Below are 21,533 nucleotides of genomic sequence, written 5' to 3'. Positions count from 1 at the left end.
TGTGTGTTTCGCTTTGGGTACTATTCCACTGCACCCAGAAGGAGGCTGCCAAAAACTGTTACACATCATGTTGGTCCGCTTCATAACATCGGACTATTCAAGCAAACTGGAACTGGGGCTGAATTGTTCTGTATGCTTGTTTTTATTTTATTTTATTCATTGAAGCTGTTGCGTTTTGATGCGGAATAGAGGAACGGTTTGAGGCTAACTTAAGTAGCTCCCACTTCACTTTCAAAACAATTTGACAGTTGAGCAAATGGATAAAGACACACAACATCATGAATAATAGACTGACATAAGAGAACAATTCGGAGTGGATAGTGTGGGGAAAAAAAACAAAAAACTATTACACTAAGGAGACAGGTGGGAATTTGAATTGTTTTGTTTTATGGAGAACAAATCTAAAACGAATGGAATCGGTGCACAGTGGACCTCATTCGCAATTTCACAAATTTGCAGATTTTTGGGGCAACCTATCCCGCTATGTGTGGGGGGGGAAAGAAAAAAAAATCACCTATTCACAATGATCTGTAATATGGAAAAATAAGTCTGAAAATGACGGTATTTGTGAAATTCTGCATGATATTTTATTGTATTGTCGCCTCGCTTTAAATGAGACAACTAATGGTTACTGTTGGCCATAACCAGAGCAAAAACAAACAAATAAACAAAATAAACAACAGCATAAAACTAGCTGTCCGCTTAACCACTGACCTCTCCAGGATCTTCCACTGCAGGAAGCGGTCAAAGTACATGCTGTTCTCAAAATCTGCGAACGGCGCCCCGCTCAGGTAGTCGTGGACGGCTCTGCGTCCAAACACAACGGGTAAAATAAATACAACAAATAAGCCGGTTCTCGATACGCTGCACATGTAGAACGGTCAGGTGAGTCCAACGGGGAGGCAAGATGGAGAGGTGACTCACTTGCGGCAGTTGCTGAAGATCTCCTTACACGGACTGAGCTCGAGGTTCTCTCGGCACTGATCTGCGAAGACCTCTGCGATGTCCACACGCTCAGCTGACTACGTCAACGACATGCATAGAAAATACTTGTCATCACTCCTCCAACAGGACAATATTAGTCTCCACATTTATTGTGTACATGAAAAAAAATAGGGGAAATGAACTGACTTGTTTGGAAAGAAAGGTCTTGATAATCTGGTCCCCTCTGCTTTTTCTTTTTTCATCAGGCGTCACCTCGTAATCCTCCTGCACGAGCAAATAATTCGCATCATCGTCAACATCCAGAGGATGCGTTCTATCGTGCCGCAAGTTGTGAACAAGTCGGTTGCGTGGAAAATGTATATATTCATTAAATGAGGCAGCCTATCCCAGACTATCCCAAAGGCCTCTAAAAAAAACCTAAAATCCCAAAAGGCTTATTCATCCATTTTCTCTACTGCTTATCCTCAGCAGATGAGGCCAATGTCAGGGCACGTACAACCGAACAACCATTCGCGCTCACATTCACACTTACGGACAATTTAGTCTTCGTTCAACCTATCGTGCATGCTTTTGAAATGCGGAGGGGAAGCCGGGGTACCCGGAGAAAACCCACGCAAACACCACACAGGAATGTCGGAGCCCGGATTCAAACCCTCGACGACAGAGCTGTGGTAATTGTTATTTTTGAAGTTATTTTTTTGTTATGAGTTGGTAGAGGTTGGCACGGTGGGGCACGTTGCTCGAGCGTCTGCAAATCACAGATTCTGAGTTTGAATCTCTGCTCAGGCTTTTCTGCGTGTAGAAATAAAATGGACGGATGGCAGAAGCTCAGTTTGATCTGAACTTTTGTTAGGGACTCGGCTTCGGGACGTAAGGGTTGCAAGTCCAAGATCCGCTGTGAAAAAGCTAAGGACCCCCAAAACAACTGGGATGAGTTGCTACTGAGATACAGGTTCCAAAATGCCCTGGAGCAAGGCACCAAATCCCAAATTGCTCAGAGCACCAACACCATTCAAGTCCCATCTGGTTTGAAATATTTGTAAACTAGATTCTGTATGTTAATCTAACTTAAGTCCCCCCAAATCATTTCTTTGCAAAACGAGTGGAAGAAGAAATACACATTGTTCTTGAAAGGCTAACACAATGTCCTCGAGTGTCTCTTTTGGTCTCTTAACTCAACATTAACTGACACAGATGATTGGAGAAAGCATGTATTATTTATATTTAAGAAGCTGGAATAAGAGGGCTGTTTCCTCTCTGAAACGGATTATTCAAATAGCAATGCATTTGCAGCGACTGTTTTTCTCAATGTCTTCATGTCTCAAAAGTATTCTCTGTCAATTGATTGTCTGTTGTCGTACTCGAGCGGCTCCGACTCCCGGAGAAGCCCTCGTTGCATGGTGCAGTGCAATTCTACACGACCGCAAACTTGACAACGCCACACAAAACCACAATAAAGAGTATTGTTGTTGTTGAGAAACAAGCGCAGCGCTCCCACTAATTATAACGATTCAATTAACTGGAATCGTGTAAGGGTGAATTTATAGATTTTTAGCATTTGTTTTTATGACATTTTACAGTCGGACCGTCAACATATGTATATATGTCAATGTGAAACTGGTATGTGGTGGAGAAAAGGTTCAGACCGCTGATCAAAGACGCATTCGGTATTAAGCGCAGTATTCGGATGAAATGACTTTTATTGGATGTAATGAATGCAACCGCACTTTAAGTGCAGCCGGAGCGTTCCACACGTCCCGACTGGCTGTCTATACACCCTGCATCCACTACCTAAAGATTTTCAAATATAAAATGTGCTTTATCTTTTCAATGATTGATTTTCAATGACATTCACAAGTTTATAGAAAATTAACCAAGATTTCTATGCAGCCTACCATGTCAGTAAATCATGCCTTTTTGGTGATTCTGTGTTCATTTAAAGCTTACGCGCAGTGGGTGTGTCAGAAAGCTGGACGGGATATGAAAGGTGTGCAAGTCTAGGCACTTAAAAAAAAAAAAAAAAAAAAAAAACTAACGCACAAACAGGAAAATATGGCCCTAAATGCGTGTGTGCTGCTGTCACTCTCACCGCAACATATGGCCCAGTTGGCTTTGTGTCATTACATATGCTGTCATTCACGCAGACACGCACGTCTGCTAAAGGCTCCACATAGTGAGCCTCTCAGAGGCATGAAAAGCACTCTGACGCATTTCAGAGTGAGCACTTCTAACTTTCCACGAGGAAAAAGCAACAAGGCACCCAGTCCGCGCGCTGGCCCGACACCGTCTTTCAGTGGCTTTTTCCCCCCAACAAGGCCCTGTGTTGCCTGGCAACCACACAGAAAACACGGCAGGATTCCTCGAGGTCCTGGAGTGTCACACCAACGTCACCATCTTTCCACTATAAAGCACACGCACGCACACACACGTATACATACAGCGCATACGCACATAAGCCTGGAGATTTAGGCTTTAAAAAGCAGCAGCGTCACTGACACTTCGGAACACGGCACAAAGGACATACTACTCGTATACACTGTCCCCGGCCGAATTATTAGGTACATCTGTCCGCGAGATGAACAACATACGACACGATGACTAAAATGAAGGCACGTTTGTCGTAAAACGTTTATTGCATCATTTTCAATTAATACATTGTTAAATGAGTATGCTCAAGGCATACAACTTCATTCACTTGAGCAAATTGCACCTCCACCTGACCTCAACGTCACTCTAAAATGTAATCATTTACATTGTAAGAGCTCACCAAATGGTAAAGACGCCCCGTTAACCTTTTGGAAGCAAGGGGGGGGGGGGGGGATCCAGCACGCGTGCGCGCCCTTTCTCGTGGAACCCCTGAGCACAGTCCTTCCTCAGCCGCGCAAACTGGAAAAAGCTCGCTCGCTCGCTTCCAAATGGCCAAGCGCACTCTGTTTCACGGCGTTCCATATAACCACGTTTCACGTGTCGAACAAATTTTCCTCCTCAGATAAGAGCAACAAAGTGATTTTACTGAAGAAATACAAAGGGTGGTGATTAAGCTACATTAAAGCCTCCTGACTGCACCGGTGTGGCCTTGTTCATTGACTTGAGGCCAAGCACCTGCATGGTTATAATCGCTCAGGTCCGCTTCATTGTGAGGAGAGTGGGAATGTGCAGAATTAACTACCTGTGGGATGACTGCATTTACAGTGGGTTCCCCCACTTTTACGGCGGTTTGACAGTGACAGAAGGAGGGGGGGGGGGGGGGGGGGGGGGATTTGTGTGCCTGTGCGGGCGGTGTAATGGGGGCAGATGCTGGAATTGGACAGTGGTGTGAGAAACCATGCTGCCTTTTTTGGAGTACAGTACAGTGTTTTTTTCCCAGCTCTTTTGCAGTAATTGAAGTCTTCAACACCAAAAACTAGTTTGTGGTCGTACCGATGCAAGGGGCGTTGCGTTATCGCTCTTCTGGTTGTCAGGCAACCTCACCATGACGACATGACTCCAAGAAGTTGCCGCATCACAAAAAGGGAAAGTCTGGCATGGCAACAAAAGTGATGCCATTGGTCGCCGTGTTTCCACTCTCAACTTACGCAACGGCTGGGTTTAACTTTTTTTAAAAAAAAATTATTCTACACGCTAAAAGTCTTAAAGGTCCCCTTCCATTTGATGGCAGGGGATATTTATACTTACTGAAGATTCGCTTCAGTTGTGCCACATTGATATGCTCCTCCCACTTCGGGGGTCGTAGGCACCCTCGTGTCCGGGCGAAGGTTTGCTGTGAAGCGGCCACAGCCAGCACGACAAGTCACCCCTGCTGATTCCTTTGGTTTTTTCTTTCTCTCTTCCTAATTTTTAACACCCGTTTTCCTGCCCCTGCACCCCACGAACCCTTGCGGCCGGCGACGAGCGGTCACGGCGGCCACCGCAACGCCCGTCTCCCGTTACGATCATCGCGAAACACAAAGTTGAAAGGATGTGGATGAAAATAAAAAGAGATGGCTGATATTTTGAGCTTGTCATTCCCTCTCTTTCATTGGACTTGGAACCCGTTCAGATGATCATCGCTGGCGACAATGAATCAAGCGTCACTATTTCATCCACCACTCTTACATCATATGTGTGTGCGTGTGTCTGTGTGTGTGTGTGTGTGTGCGTGCGCCTACCATTGCATCCAGTAGTTGAATGCAGCGTTGCAGTTTTGGTCTGGTCTCGCAGTAAACTCGGAAGAGCTGCCTTCCGATAGGCTGTTTCTCACAGATGCTGACATAGTCCTTCTCTACAAAGACAGAGAAACACAATACTTTAAAACACTGCCAGACACACTTTTGTCCCACTCAAGCCAGCGAGCACGCGTGCGCACACACACACACACACACACACACACACACACACAAACCATACCAATGCTGTTGCCCAGCTCAGTGCACTGACTTATGTGGGGAAAACGAAGGATCGCCTTCCATTTTTTGCTCCTCCCTTTCCGCTTGCCTCCTCCACCTGTGGCGAGAGCAAAACGAGTAGTAGTAGTAAGTGGAGAAAAACTAAACTCCAAATTGACGATGACCTCTACAGACAAAGTCTTTGTCATTTTAACCAAGAGTTAGTCAGGGCTAGACAGCGAAACCTTCCTGAAATCATCAGTAAGAACTTCAACAATACTCGCACTCTGTTTGCTGTGGTTGACAAGCTTGCAACCCCCCCGGAATCAGATAGATCCAGAACACCTAACAGCAGATAAATGCAATGAATTTGCTTGTTGTTTTAGTGGGGAAAAAATACAATCCGTCAGGTTAAATATTTGCACAAATCAGCAAAATGCTAAAATGATACTACATCTGAAGCCACCCAGGAAAAACTCTGTTACCATGTCGGAATTTGATCCAATTGACCAAAAAAAAAAAACTGTCGAGAAAACGGTTCAGCAGCTGAAACCATCAACGAGTTGTCTTGACTCAATACCATCTGACTTTTTCGAAGCTATTACGAAGTCTGTGCTAGCTGATTTGCAGCAAATAATCAATTGCTCACTTCAGTCAGGCGAGTTTCCTAAAGCTCTTAAAGTAGCTGCCGTTAAGCCTCTGCTAAAAACAAAAAATAGATCGCTGGACGCTTCCATGTTAGCAAGCTATAGACCCATCTCAAATCTCCCTTTCATAGCCAAGATTGTTAAGAAAGTTATTTTTAATCAACTCAGCAATTTATTTAACTTAAATGGACTTTTTGACAAATGTCAATCAAAGGTCTGAATTCGTCACAGTACAGAATCTGCTCTTATCAAAGTGCTAAATGATATAAGGTTGAATACTGACTCGAGAAAGGTGTCAATTCTGGTCTTGTTGGACCTCAGTGCAGCTTTTGATACGGTAGATCATAATATACTGCTGAACAGGTTGGAAACGTGCGTAGGACTAAATGGAACAGTCCTTATATGGTTCAGGTCCGACCTGGAGGAAAGGAGTTATTTTGTAACCATTGGAAGTGTTCAATCTCATCGAAGGGCAATGACCTATGGGGTCCCTCGAGGGTCAGTTCTTGGACCCCTCCTGTTCAGCCTGTATATGCTACCCTTGGGTCAAGTTCTTCAGAACTTTAATTTTGCTGTCATAGCTATGCAGATGACACACAGTTCTATCTAGCAGTGTCTCCAGATGACTACAGTTCATCAGTTGAGGTATTGTGTCACTGTCTAAAACGTAAATAACTGGATGAGCCAAAATTTTCTTCAATGAACCCACAACAAAACTGAGAGAATTGTTTTGGGCAATAAAGAAAAGAGAATTGCTGTTAGTAAATACCTGGAGTCACTCTCTTTAAAAACCAAAGACCAAGTCCGAAACCTTGATGTTCTGATAGATTTCGACCTGACTTTCAACAGTCATGTCAAATCAATTACTAAAACTGCCTTCTACCATCTGAAGAACATATCCAGAGTGTGTCAAGCAGACGAGAAGTAGCTCATCAATGCTTTTATTTTTTATTAGACTTGACTATTGTAATGGTCTTCCTACTGGACTCCCTAAAAAGGGCATTAAACAGCTGCAGCTCATTCAGAATGCTGCAGCTCGGGTTCTGACCGGAACAAAGAGGTCAGAGCATATTACTCCAATTCTAAAGTCTTTAAACTGGCTTCCAGTCAGCTTTAGAATAGATGTAAAATTTTTGCTACTGGTCTATAAATCTGCGGCACGGTGGACGACTGGTTAGAGCGTCTGCCTCACAGTTCTGAGGACCGGGGTTCAATCCCCGGCTCCGCCTGTGTGGAGTTTGCATGTTCTCCCCGTGCCTGCGTGGGTTTTCTCCGGGCACTCCGCTTTCCTCCCACATGGTAGGTTAATTGAAGTCTCTAAATTGAATGTGAGTGCCAATGGTTGTTTGTTTATGTGTGCCCTGCGATTAGCTGGCAACCAGTTCAGGGTGTACCCCGCCTCCTGCCCGATGATAGCTGGGATAGGCTCCAGCACGCCCGCAACCCTTGTGAGGATAAGCGGCTCAGAAAACGGATGGATGGATGGTCTATAAATCACTAAATGGTTTAAGTCCTGAATACATGAAAGAAATGCTAATAGGATATATATACCCAGTAGGGCTCTGAGATCAACAGACTCGGGTCAAATAGTGGAGCACAGAGTCCAAAGCAAACATGGTGAAGCAGCATTTAGCCATTATGCTGCACACAAATGGAATAAGTTGCCAAATGAAGTGACGTCAGCCCCAAGTGTGCATGCTTTTAAGTCCAAGTTAAAAACTTGCTTTTTAGCGCATTTCCACTTTTCTTGACCTGTACGCTGTTTTAATTGTATTTTTTTTCTCTTTGTTTTAAATGTTTATAAGCTGTTCCCCCCCCCCCCCCCCCTTTGTTTTTAAATGCTTTTAATCGTGTAAAACACATTAAGTTACCGTCTCTATGAAATGCGCTATATAAATACATTTGCTTTGCTTTACTTTGCTTCTTAGTGGAGTGCAAACGAAGGCCTGCTGGCTGCCAGGAAAGGACGACAGTGAGCGAGAGACGGGGTGGGGTTGTTGCAGGCTCTCCATTGAATGAAATCATAGTCTCAGCTCGTATATATAATTTATTGATTACGTTGTACTTCCTCTCTCAGTCTCTCGGCTCGCTGACGACTTTTTTCTCAGCAGCTTTTCTGAGTGGAAGAGTGTGTGTGTGTGTGTGTGTGTCCCCACACAGATAGAAGCCTATTCTGACCCCCTTACTTCCCATCAGAGGCCATTACATGACTAAGAGACTGGATTCCACTGCTGTGAATAATCAAGCATCAGCTTCCTTCTGCATCACGAACTTAAATGATTTCCATCCACGTCGATTTAATCTTTAAAGACAACTTAGTCATTCATTACTGCAATATTTGTGATCAATCCGTGGATTAATCATGCCCTCACTTAACAGTTGTTCTTTTTTTTTTTCCTGCATTAACCTCATTCCCAGAAGGGATATAAGTACAATCATGACTACTTCTTATCAATTACAGCTGCTACGTCCAGTTTCTTGTTTGCCTTTTGATTGATACGTTGTCTCCCGAAGAAGCCGAGAATTCCTTCAACTGCGAAGCGCAGTGGAAAACGACTGCGAGCGGCTCGGCCGCAATATTGCGAGCATGAGAACAGGAAAAGCAATGACAAGCAAACATCTTTAAGTAATAAGGCTGGAATGTGAGCGGCACCACGTCATGCTGGAGCCTCCGAGGGAAAGCTTCAGCACTTTTGTCTACGCATTACCGCCTCATCCTCCCCTCCTCTGCTGTTCCACTTCATCAGTAATTCCTCTGTTACCTCCACCGAGGTGGTCATGTTTTCATTAGGTTCCTTTGTGTTGTTTGTGTGCAACTTCCCGTCTATAGATCTTGATAAATCCATCAATTTCTTGTTATACTGCTTGTCCTCGTTACACTGAAAACATGGTCGGTCTAAATAGAAGGAATATATATTTCTTTTGAGAGGATTCAGACTAGAAACAAGTGAAATTATTTCCCACGCAGTCAGAGAATTACAGATTTTTTTGAAATAAAAAAAATATGCTGGCTGTCCAGACGAGAGAAACACTGTACCTTAAAATAAGTGGAAAAATACTGATACCAAATAAACTCAAACCCAGCTCTGAATTCTTTTTTTGTCTTGTTTTTTTTTTTTTTTTTTTACTGAATATGAGGGAAAATATCTTAAAACAAGTCCAACTTAAGCTAAGAAAATATAGCGTCCATATGGTGTACTTTCACAACACAAAAATATTTTGAATACATGAGACAGTACTGTATTTCATTTTAGAAGAGGTGCTCTTTGAGGAGGAGTGTGAATTAGTAAAATGATTAGTTGATTTGCCACACATGATGACAATGAAGACGATGATTGTAGTTAGAGCAGACAAACAGTTTCACTTTCACAATTTCACTTTGATGACCAAAATTTGGAAACGCAGTTTTAATACAGCACGTGTCCAAGTAGAAATGTCGACGACGCAGCTTCATCGCATTCGAGAAGAGGTCATGTGTCCCCAGACAAACACCAAGCTTGCATGTATTAATAACTGAAATGAAAATATCCCCTAAGAGAATCATTAACTCGCAGCACCTGCTACTCATCAACATTGTTTCATGCGCCATCAGCTATAAGCAGCCACACTCACTGATTTAAGCTCCTGGAAAACAGTTAATAAAGGAAGTTATGTTCCACATCTGTGTGCCATACTGCGTTCCTGTGTGGTCAGATAATTTGATTTCCTTCAGTGAAACTGTGACGTCTGTGCAGTGAGAGTTAATCCCCACTGCTGCCACCGATCGACAACCCCAATTCCAATGACGTTAGGACGTTGTGTTAAACATAAATGAAATCGGAAACCATTCATTCGCAAATCATGTTTGACCTATATTTAATTGAATACACGACAAAGACAATATATTTAATGTTCAAACTGAAAAACTTTATTGTTTTTAGCAAATAATCATGAACTTAGAATTTGATGGCTGCAACACGTTCCAAAAAAGCTGGGACAGGCTCATGTTTACCACTGTGTTACATCAACTTTTCTTTTAACAACATTCAATAAACGTTTGGGAACTGAGGACACTCATTGTTGAAGCTTTGTAGGTGGAATTCTTTCCCCTTCTCGCTTGATGTACAGCTTCAGCTGTTCAACAGTCCGGGGTCTCCGTTGTCGTATTTTACGCTTCATAATGCGCCTCACATTTTCAATTGGAGACAGGTCTGGACTGCAGGCAGACCAGTCTAGTACCCGCACTCTTTTACTCCGAAGCCACGTTGTTGTAACACGTGCAGAATGTGGTTTGGCATAGTCTTGATGAAATAAGCAGGGAGGGCGTCCATCAAAAAGATGTCGCTTGGATGGCAGCATATGTTTCTCCAAAACCTGTATGTACCTTTCAGCATGAATGGTGCCTTCACAGATGTGTAAGTTACCCATGCCATTGGCACTAACACAGCCCCATACCATCACAGATGCTGGCTTTTGAACTTTGCGTCCATAACAGTCCGGATGGTTCTTTTCCTCTTTGGCCCCGAGGACAGGACTTCCACAATTTCCAAAAACTATTTGAAATGCGGACTCGTCGGACCACTGAACACTTTTCCACTTTGCATCGGTCCATCTTAGATGAGCTCGGGCCCAGAGAAGCCGGCGGCGTTTCTGGGTGTTGTTGATAAATGGCTTTTGCTTTGCATAGTCGAGTTTCAAGTTGCACTTACGGATGTAGCGCCGAACTGTATTTACTGACATTGGTTTTCTGAAGTGTTCCTGAGTCCCTGTGGTGATATCCTTTACACATTGATGTCGGTTTTTGATGCAAAGAGGTGAACCTCGCCCCATCAGTACTCGTCACTTTAAACCGCATACACTCCTTGAAGTCTCAGTGCCCTTTGCACAATGGTCATTGCACCGGACTATTGCGTTATTAGCCATTCGAACTGAGGACTCTGCATCTTTTTGCACAATTGTTGTTTGTTGTTGTTTTTTGTCAATGTCTTTATGTCTCCAAAGTGTTCTGTAAATTGACTGTCTGTTGTACTAGAGCGGCTCCAACTACCGGAGACAAATTCCTTGTGTGTTTTGGACATACTTGGCAAATAAAGATGATTCTGATTCTGATTCTGATTCTGATCTTTGCTTGTGAATGACTGAGCAATTCAGGGAAGCTCCTTTTCTAACCAATCATGGCACCCACCTGCTCCCAATGAGCCTGTTCACCTGTGGGATGTTCCAAACAGGTGTTTGATGAGCATTCCTCAACTTTCTCACTCTTTTTTGCCACCTGTCCCAGCTTTTTTGGAACGTGTTGCAGTCATAAAATTCCAAGTTCATGATTATTTGCTAAAAACAATCGAGTTGATCAGTTTGAACATTAAATATCTTGTCTTTCTAGTGTATTCAATTTAATATAGGTTGAACATGATTTGCAAATCATTGTATTCTCTTTTTATTTATGTTTAACACAATGTCCCGACTTCATTGGAATTGGGGTTGTAAAAATCAAGCTACTGGAGACCGTTTTGGGAATGGCTCTAAAACAAATGACTTCCTGTGGATGGTCACCATTATCTGAAATAATTGTAGTAAACATGGGTAACCCACACTGCCCTTCAACTTTTACACAATGGCGTTTTGGGGTCTATCCAAGTTGAAAAAAATCCGATCTCTGGTTTCAAAAAAGGAATTTATTTCCATTTTTTTTTGCACTCCTCAATGCCTCGCTTCATTGTGACCCGAAACTTGTAAACTTGAGGATGTTCCTTTTTTGGGTGTCAAATCAAGATTGCATGTCAGCATTGGGGCCTAATTAAGAGAAGATCGCCATGGATCAGTTGTTGTCTGGTCTTTTGGCTTTTGACCTCAGATGATGAAGTGACAAAATACTGCGAATGTTTCTCAACTAAGCCGGTTATTTATAATTGTCATGTCACTTAGTGAACTGCAGAGACAACTGTGCCACACACTGTTGTTTTTAAAACAACAATTTCCCAATTCCCATATACACACAAATAAGCGTGAATGATTAAAACTTATGTAACAGATTATTCTATCTGTGCGTGTTATGGTTTGCTATGAATGGAAAGAGTTCAAATTCCCCTTAACATTGTTTGTTGTGTTAATCTGATATACATCTGCTCCCTACAGGGGGAACTATTCAGGCAGGATGCAACAAATCAGGTCGAGAAAGCAATTTGTAAAACAATGGTTCATATCACTACATTGGGAAGGCCTTTTAAAAGTGATAAAAATGATTGAAATGCATTCATTCAATAAACTTGCTGGTATGGAAAGCCCATGTCCTCTGTGAACCATTTTCCCCTTGCTTCCAGGATTCATAGTGTATATTTATTTGTTTTATAAAACAGAGCTCATGCTCTCAGCATCCATCACTTACACAGCAGCAGAAATATACACTGCACTGAGGCTTTGCTGTGCGCAGGCCCATGTCAGTTTAATTTGTTCCATACGGCCTGTGTGGTCACTGCACTTTATTTATGTTTCCCCTTAACATCTCTGACATCATCAAGGCATGTCAAGTCGAGAAAAAAATAAGGTTCAAGAGGGAAAGGACATCCTCCTGGTGCAACACTTGGAGGTTACGGGTATCCGAAACATGTATGTGTGTGACTGTGGTGTGTTTTCTGCGTGTGCAGACAATTGTACTGTGAACTCTCTGGCGGCTTGACTTAACCAGTAGTCCTCCAGTTCCTCCAGTTCAAGACTGTCGACACACAAAAGAATCCACGCCGTTAACCAAATGTGGGGCAAGCACACACGCACACACAACATATACCTCATATACCTCATTCATCAGACACTTCATTAGGTAGGCTTGCACAATCTGATGATGTTCAAAAAGCAGAGCAAGCCCCCCCCCCCACCCAAAACAATATTGGTAGAGTGATTCCCAACCAGGGTGTGCCGTGAGAGATCTGTACCCATACGGTCTAGAAACCAAAAATCGGACAGAAAATCTAAAATCATGCATCTGTAAAGACACGTTATGGCAGAACCGCAACTCGTCCCTTCCAGTGTCCTGTTTGGGCCTCCAATCCAGATCCAGCCATATGAGCGCACAGTGTTGCCAAACTTTAAGGGGGAATTTGCAATTTAAAAAAAAAAAAAATAAATAAAATAAAATAAAAAAAAAAGTCCTTTTTTGTCATATTTGTTAAACCGGTCATTGTGACTTGACAGTGCTGTCGTACGTGATAAATATGATTTGTTCATCAATCCATCAGCCATCTCATCTTGTGCCTCGAATGTAATATATTGTATTTATTATTTTCTAAAGTTAATAAAACAAAAAAACATAAGCCTAGATTGAAGATACAGTCTTATCTTTTCAGCATACATTAGCACACGGCTCATAATGTCTGCATCAGAATGTGATGTGTGCTGTGTGTGGGTGCTGCACAGAGGTCACCAGAGAAGGTCAACCGTTCTGAGTCTTCAGCGCATCTGTACCAGCCTGATATTTTCTTCACAAAACACCTAATGAGCCAAGGCTTATTATCTAGTTCTCACACATTCTCACATCACCTCCTTTGCCTGAATTGCGAAATGTCGGTCTCACAGTTGAGTCACAGCCGGCTGGTCAGAAAGGTAGCAATACAGTGACGAAAAGCAGCATCGTGATACAAACGCCTTTGTTCTCGCAAAGTCTTCCGTTTCCTGCCCCTCCACCAAGTCCAACTGTTGGTGAGATGGAAACCTTTTGCATTAGAGCTGAAGGGCGTTGAGCAAAAAGATAAATAACAGAACCGGCCGATTTACAAATATTTAAGATTATTATATTAGGCTTTACACGATCAGGATTTTTGGGGCCGATCACTTGCTCAAAAAAATGACATTGACAATAAATAATGTATCTTTGTTCATCTATTTATGCCAGTGACGCATAGTGACAGACAGAACAATTGAATGGTCTTCTATTAGATGGCAGGAAGGACATACAGTAATTAATCTATCCACTTTTTGTGACATTTTTGTTTGTTGGTGTGCCGTGAGATTTTTCAATTGTAAAATATGTTCCTTGGCTCCATAAAGGTTGGAAATCACTGCTCTAGTCAGATCGCGTATTCTAATCAGTCAGGTCAAACGAACATTACAACATGACTGAAATAATGGGTGCTAACTTACTGTAATTAAATTACTTTATTTTTGATGAAATGACTTCACCCACACCGAAACTTTAGAGCATAATTCGTCTTGTCTGTCCCACACCGCCGATGTCTTTTTTTAAAATTTTATTTTTATTTTTTTTAAATAACTTTATTGGCCATCAGATGTATTTACCGGTCTACGTCAAAAGACACGTGACAATGCTAAAAATAAACTAGCTTTTGGATTCAAATATACTGTGCACGACGGTGACGCGGAGTAAATGTCTTTTGTGGAGCCGATCAATGACATCATTGATCGGATCGGCGAATTATGACATTAAAGCCGATCAGCCTGATAAAAATCGGTGTAAAGTCTAGTTTACATTGTCTTTAAATTGTCTTTTACCTAATGTAGCATTGTCATGAAAAAATGCATCTGGGCAAAGTGTAAAAGGTTTTCATTTGCAGGGAGAAGAGGCAATAACTGATACCAAAATGAACAATAGTTAAAAAAAAAAAAAAAAAAAAAAAGACAATCAACAGAAATCAATGCAATCCAGTACCTGCAATAAAACCCCTCCACAAGCCTCAAAGGTCTGTTAGTGAAAGAAGACATATTGGGGCTATTCCCGGGGCTTCCTGTAGTTTGCTTTAACTGTAGTTTGTGTTTGCGTGCCTCAGGAAGCGGAGGGAAACACTGCCCGGACCTGAGCGCAAGGGGAGGACTATAGGCGGAAGACGCTCTCGCCTGTTCCACAATGATGTCGTGTCGGTTGGTCCCGTTGCTCTGCAGCCTAATTGCAAAATCTGAACTTGCCACTCCCATCATGGAATTGAGCTCAATGAGCACATCTGCACTCACAGCAAACACTCTACATGCCAATTCACAATTAAAGACACATCTTATTTTCAGCAATAATAGCACAGTTGCATCCCGATAAAGAGCTGCATGTCGCACCATTCAAACCTTTGAATTCAGCGTGAAACTTGTTGCTGCATTGCAATAGAAGACATTGTGAGGATTTTCCTTCGTGTCCTTGTAATCACTGCTGCTAAAAATAGCAACCAACCCAAGGGCACGAACCAGTGAGTTAATACACACTGAGATGGTCAAACCCATCGGTGACCTCGCAGCAGTTGTTGCTGGAGTGACTTTGTGCCTGTGTATGTGTTCATAAGGGGGGGGGGGGGGACAGTTGCATGCCAGGACTGAATCCACACAAGAGCAGACGAGGCAGGGTACCTTTCCTGTCTGGGAAGAGTCAGGTGCAGCGGGCTTCCTGTTCTAATAATACAGTCGGTGTGGAATGCGGAAGGGAAAAAAGCAGAAGCGCAGTTCACGTATTAAAACATCAGTGTCAAACTCAAGACCAGGGGGCCAGACGTGGGCCGCCACATCATGTTATGTGGCCCGCCTAAGCTAATCATGTGCGTCTACTTCATGTTTCTTGCTAAAATCTGTTCCAATATTCCAAACTGTCTTCGCTTTTAATAACCTTGAGAGATTGCAAGCACTTTTTGTTACCAAACCCCTTTTTCAAATAAAAAAATAAATCAGTCAACAAAGTTGCGTATGCACACCGAACGCTTTGTGCGGGTGCTCGATTCCGGGTAACGAGTGGCCGAGTCACAGAGACAAAATTTCAACAAAAAAAAAAGGAATTGAAAATCAAATCGTATCAGAACTGACGATTCTTCGACAGGGAGCATAATCTCCATAAAGGCCACCATAATAAAACATTCCTCTCCATCGACACAACCTTAGTGTTGGCAGAATGCAATACATTTTTTTTTATAGTGTGACTTTTATGGCAGAGTATTCTATTCTGTACTCGTATGAGCAATGATTTCATTTCCTGTCATTGGGGTTGACGCTTTGTATTTACATCACAGGTGCGTAAATATGACGGGAAGTGCCAAACAACGAAGAATGGAGCCCACTTACCGTGGACAACTGAGCGCATGTGCCGCGGAACAGGGTTAACGTGACTACACTGGCCTTCTCTGGCTATCTCTTCCCTCATCTTCTCTCATGCGCACACATACATGCACTCACGCACACAGATACTAACACCAATGTGTTTGTTCCATATTTTACAGCTGTGTTGACATTCCACATGGTTTTATCCATGTTATGACAACATCTCTTTGTTGTGCTTCTGACACAAACCTGCTGTTGCTTGCTTGTCTTACCTTCAACATCGGAGTTTGTTCTATGCTTTAGACCTGCTAGTTTCTTTTTTTCTGTCAATCTATACTGCAGATAATGATCGATGGATTTACTGTACGCACATATATTATTATTATTATTTTTTTTAGCCCTTTGAAAAATATTTGGGTCGCATGTTCCGTCCGGTAAATAACCGTCAACAACTGTTACTGCAATGTAAATGGCAGTTTGGAGAAGAACTTCCACAATCTAACGCCATGGCAAAGTGCGATTGCGTGTCGTAAAGAAGCAAATGTTGCATGTGTCTGCTGACTAAGGGTGGGGGGCTTTAAAACACGCTGGCGATATTGAGTAGTCCGAGGTTAATGCACATGAAATATTCAAAGGATGGTCCGTTTAAAAATATGGCAACGATACAAACAGCAGATGCTCAAGACAGGGTGGAAAATTTCATAATAATAATATTTCATCCTTTTCATTCCGCCTATCTTTTCTACTCAAAATCATTCTTTACTCTTTTACCCGGAGTTCCATTCAGCAAGCCCTGAAGAACAGGCGTGAACTTGTTGCATCCAGAGTTACATATACTGCATGTGTGGGCAGAAGCAGCAATAACAATAGAGATGCAAGCGCCACGGAGATGAATATTTCCACTCAAGAAGAAAAAAAATAAATAATGAGTCACACTCCCACTCAAAACACAGAGCCAATGTAGAAATGTGCATCTTCGTGTCTTCTTTGCTTGGCGCCTTCACGTACTACTGCTCGTAGAACCGTCAAGTACTCTGGTCAGATTTGACTTTTAACACAGTAATATTACTGTCACTTAGCAACCCAGTACATATCTAAATATGAATGTGATTGCAATAAAACTGAGCTGTATTCTGCACACAAAAATCTCAGTCCAACTGAGTCCGTAGTATTTCTCGGGTTTCTCCCGCTGCGATACGATGAACCTTATTTTAGAGCCACCCACTTCCACCTCCACATCTCTCTGTGCGGACTCCAGTTGTCCCCCAGATCAAAGTCAACAGCGTGTCATGACAAGGTGACATCCTTTTAGACGGGAACACGGGAGGACCACACAGGTTAATGTGAGTGGCGAAAGGATGAATGAGGAAAGCGCTACTTTGCTTACTGGCCTAATGGCATGAATTCGCTCCCATGGCGGATTGAGCTGGACACAAAGGCAACATATTGTACGGATGAATTTGAGGAAAGTTGCACAGCTCTTATTTGGTTAGCACCGCCGACAGCAGCTGGCCTATCTTGCTGTGACTTGTGGCGGTATCGCAACAGCTTTCCCTCCAGCCCCCCCGATGAAGACGCTTGATTGACACTACTGTACGATTAAAGCGTGCACAAGACGTCACCGTTTGCTGTGACGTCTTTCCTCATTTCTTCTTTCGACACCTGCTGCTGCTGGTAGCCAAGTGGCGCACTCCATTTTGCACCAATTGCTCCAAGATGCAATTGATGCACAGTCCACATAATACGAAATGATCCATTCATCAATTACGGTGCCCATCTCGATACGCGGGATCCTTGGCTTGTTCCAGGCATGGTGGACGGAAACATTTTTGCTTTATTTGAAAGGGGCTAGGCTTTGCGTAACAAGAGTGCAGATTGGGCTTCACAAGTATTCATCAGTTAAGCATTTCATTTCATTCATTCCTAGTGCACATTCAGGGACGCACAGATATACTACAGGGACACAAGTAAAGAGACAACTATTCATGATTCAATCTGGGTTGGGATAGACCGCTTCGGCCCTGACCTTAAACTAGCTAATGTGACCTCGGGGCACAACCCATTTTAAGAGCTTCTATTCATTGTGGGAGAAATTCCCAAGTATTTCAGAACCAATTGTGCTCTGTTTGGCCCCATTTCGTCAAGGATGAGGATGGAGCTGGAAGTGCAAATCAAGTAAAGAAAAGCATACAAGTGTTGTTTACATTACTTAACTATATTTACAATTTAGAATGATAATAATAATCTGAGATGTGTCACTGATGGTGTAGTGGTCCACTCGCCTGACTTTGGTGCGGGCAGCGTGGGTTCGGTTCCCACTCAGTGACGTGAATGTGAGTGCGAACGGGTGTCCGTGTCTATGTTTGCCCTGCGACTGACTGGCGACCAGTTCAGGGTGTAGGCCGCCTTTCACCCGAAGTCGGCTGGGATAGGCTCCAGCGACCATCACCAGGATACGCGATGTTGAAAATGGATGGATGGAATATGAGATGTTGCCAAGGACCAATCAGAGTAACGCTGTTTTCTATATTTTAATTAGAGATAAACAATCCAATCAGAGTCAAACTTCAAATTTACATATTGAATATTAATGAGAAACCCGGCCGACTCGAATCTCAGGTGTAAAAGACCAACTAGAATAACTTCAAAAAGGACATTCTGGGCATTTCCAACCCAAATTATCTTGGAAACCTGATGAAATATTTTTTTTAAAGAAAAAAAGATTATGAAAACATAAAATAACAAATTGCTGCAAGGTGACCTTGAATTGTACACACAATGGATGGGCGGGCACTCAAAGAGTTCCAACAATTTGGATACATTTACAAATTAAAAAGTAACATTTCCATAATGTGTCGCCTTTAAGAATACACTGACTGCATAAGATGTTGTTGTTGGCCACTCATGCCAGAGTAGCATCTGCTCCATTTACACACTGACTGAGGAGTATCTGCAACATTTGCACAATCAACATTTTCCCCAGATTATCGCACTACTCGCTTGAAGTCTCGGCGCCCTTTGCACAACGGTGATTGCACCGGACTATTGCGATATTAGTCATTCGAACTGCTCTAAGTGCGAGAGGACTCTGCATCTTTTTGCACAACTGTCAAAACAAAACAAAAAAAGCTTCTGTACCGGCATTACCAGATAACGAGCAACCCTTTATTGCTCAGTCACTGTTTTTTTGTCAATGTCTTTATGTCCCAAAAGTATTCTCTGTCAATTGACTGTCTATTGTCGTACTAGAACGGCTGCAATTACCGGAGACAAATTCCTTGTGTGTTTTTTTTTTTTTTTTTTTTGGACATACTTGGCAAATAAAGATGATTCTGATAAGAGCAGGAAAACAACTAGTTGATGCGCCATTAAGTGTTTTTGCAGCGCCATGTGACCACGGAACATTTCCAAATGTTCTCATCTACGCACAGAACTTTGGAAAATCACAAAGGAACAAAAACTCTCATTTGCACTGGATCACTTTGTCGCGATATGGCCTAAACCATTTCCCATGAAGACACATATTTCTGGGAGGAAAGGAAGTGAACCTCCTTGTTGTTTTTCTCCACCAAGACTGACTATCTACTGTATTACTGAACTGGTCAGAAAGCAAACATCCAAAACAAGGAAACAGAAAGAGAACACCAGCAGGCAGCAGGAGAGTGGAATTCACTCCGTTGAGGCCCAAACGAAATACTACCGCTCTGTTAACATAATTTAGTGAGGCCATCTGGACGAAGCGCTGCAGTTTTTCCTCCCTGTACTCTCATTCATTTCAACAGCCGGTGACGTTTGCCAGTTTTGGAATCTACAACCGCTGCCGGGAGGAGTTGTGAATGGGGAGGCAATGCACACACACACACACACACACGCGCAGTCACTCCAGTGACACACTGGTGTGCGGTCACATTCAAACAAAGGAACTGACCCGAAGAAATATGCCATACAGGCCGCTATTAAATGTCAGCTACCGTTAAATAGGCATGTTCAAGCACATCACATGCTCGGCCGTGTCAGCCCTGAATACTTTTCATCGTGTTGATCAGCTGTCACTGCAGCGGTTTTCTCCGAGAACGCATGGCGTACGGACAGTGACGGCATTGTGAGAGCGTCGAGCGTGACAGTCAACTGATACACGGGTGACCGTGCAGTGAGATCGGGGTGTTTTGTTGCAAGCGCACGCACGCACTCATCATCCATAAAGTATCTTCCACGGAGAACGGAGCGTGAGCGATGGAGATCGGATGGCAGTTGCCCACTCACTTTGTTATGCAACAATCAATCTGATTAGATCGCTGATGGGCTGCATCTAACTGATGGAGCACAATGCCATTCTGGATTTTATGTAAGACAGTGGTCGTGATTGCTTTTTTTTTTTTTTTTTTTTTTTTTCCCCCCTGCTGGTGAGTGGGCCACTGGAAACAGAAGATGAGTCATATTTTCTTCATTGGGATTGACATGACACCGATCAAAAGTCCGTGATGACCATTTCTACAAAGTATTTATCTCTTTAAGAGTCAAGAAAAACACAAGGCTGGCCACTGACGGCTTAAACATCAACAGAATTGCATTTCAAAACGTCACTTACAGCGTTTACAGTATTTCTGATTTGGAGAGTGTCACGGCCAGAGAGAGTTTGCCTCTCAGCTCTGCGCCAGCGCTCACGTAAACAAACATACAATGCAGAAATACTTTGGATTTATTCTCCCACCGCTGCTGACATGCGACCTAAAAAAAAAAAGAAAAAGGGGCTTCGATGTAAAACTCGGCCATACAAGCTGGGCGCTCGGCCTCGTAAGATGAAACCAAATCCCGTTTTGAACGTTGGAAGGACACGAAGCAATAATACTTCCAACGACCTGCGGCAGGCGAGAACTCAAACGTTGGCCTCCTCTCACAGTTACAGCACACAAGCAAGCCGCATCCAACACTCTACGTACTTCAGCCACTGAAAGCTGCGTCTCATCCCTTGATGTGGGACCGTCCGCTGCCTTTCCTCTCCCACACGCAGCCGGAGACTGGAAGAGGACCAACGGAGCAGCTGGGATCTGCCACGGGTCATTAGGTGCTCTTATTAATTTGTAAAGCTCGATTCTCCCGGCCCAGTCACGCTCTGCTTCCGTAAAACAAATGTCCAGTCTGAACTGTAGGCGAAGGCATCCGTCGGATGGGGTTTCACTTTTTCAGAGTGCTGAGGAAGCTTCCCGTTTCACTTTATTATTCATTAATTCCCACAAAAACCACTCACGCACGACGCCCTTCTTTCTCCGAAGTACGTCGCCGTCACGGTGAGACGAATGGACCGCCCGAAGCGCGGACTCCACTCCTGCGTCATGGCGCAACTCCTCAGGTGCTTTTTGATCTGATTTTGGTGGACATAGTCAAAAAGGTCTTAATGACGGTTAATGTTTGAAGTGATGCAAAACTACTCCAAACTACTCGTGCAGCTAATCAAGGCAAATAAAATACAGCAGCGACATGAGATTGACTTACATTTTTATTTTTATTTTTTTAAAGATACAGGCTTTCCTGTCTTGAAGCACTAGCAAAAAAACCCGTTATGCGTGATTCAGACCCCAAC

At 43.1% G+C, this 21,533-nt stretch overlaps 1 protein-coding gene across 6 annotated transcripts in view; it reads right to left on the bottom strand.

Annotated features, from left to right (window-relative positions):
- The window catches only part of grk5l (G protein-coupled receptor kinase 5 like), a 29,022-nt gene that overhangs the window by 5,282 nt on the left and 2,207 nt on the right, over positions 1-21,533 (bottom strand). For 5 of the 6 annotated variants that reach the window (XM_061768625.1, XM_061768626.1, XM_061768628.1 and 2 more), the window contains exons 2-6: positions 5,332-5,427; positions 5,094-5,206; positions 1,132-1,209; positions 925-1,022; positions 715-807 (exon numbers count right to left, since the gene is read on the bottom strand). In XM_061768625.1, coding sequence (XP_061624609.1) covers positions 715-807; positions 925-1,022; positions 1,132-1,209; positions 5,094-5,206; positions 5,332-5,427 — 478 coding nt within the window. The remainder of the gene's footprint in view (positions 1-714; positions 808-924; positions 1,023-1,131; positions 1,210-5,093; positions 5,207-5,331; positions 5,428-21,533) is intronic. The other variant, XM_061768630.1, reaches the window with a different exon arrangement.

The sequence above is a fragment of the Phyllopteryx taeniolatus genome, chromosome 3, assembly GCF_024500385.1.
Source record: "Phyllopteryx taeniolatus isolate TA_2022b chromosome 3, UOR_Ptae_1.2, whole genome shotgun sequence".
Taxonomy (NCBI): domain Eukaryota; kingdom Metazoa; phylum Chordata; class Actinopteri; order Syngnathiformes; family Syngnathidae; genus Phyllopteryx; species Phyllopteryx taeniolatus.
This window is presented reverse-complemented; position numbering and strand designations above follow the sequence as displayed.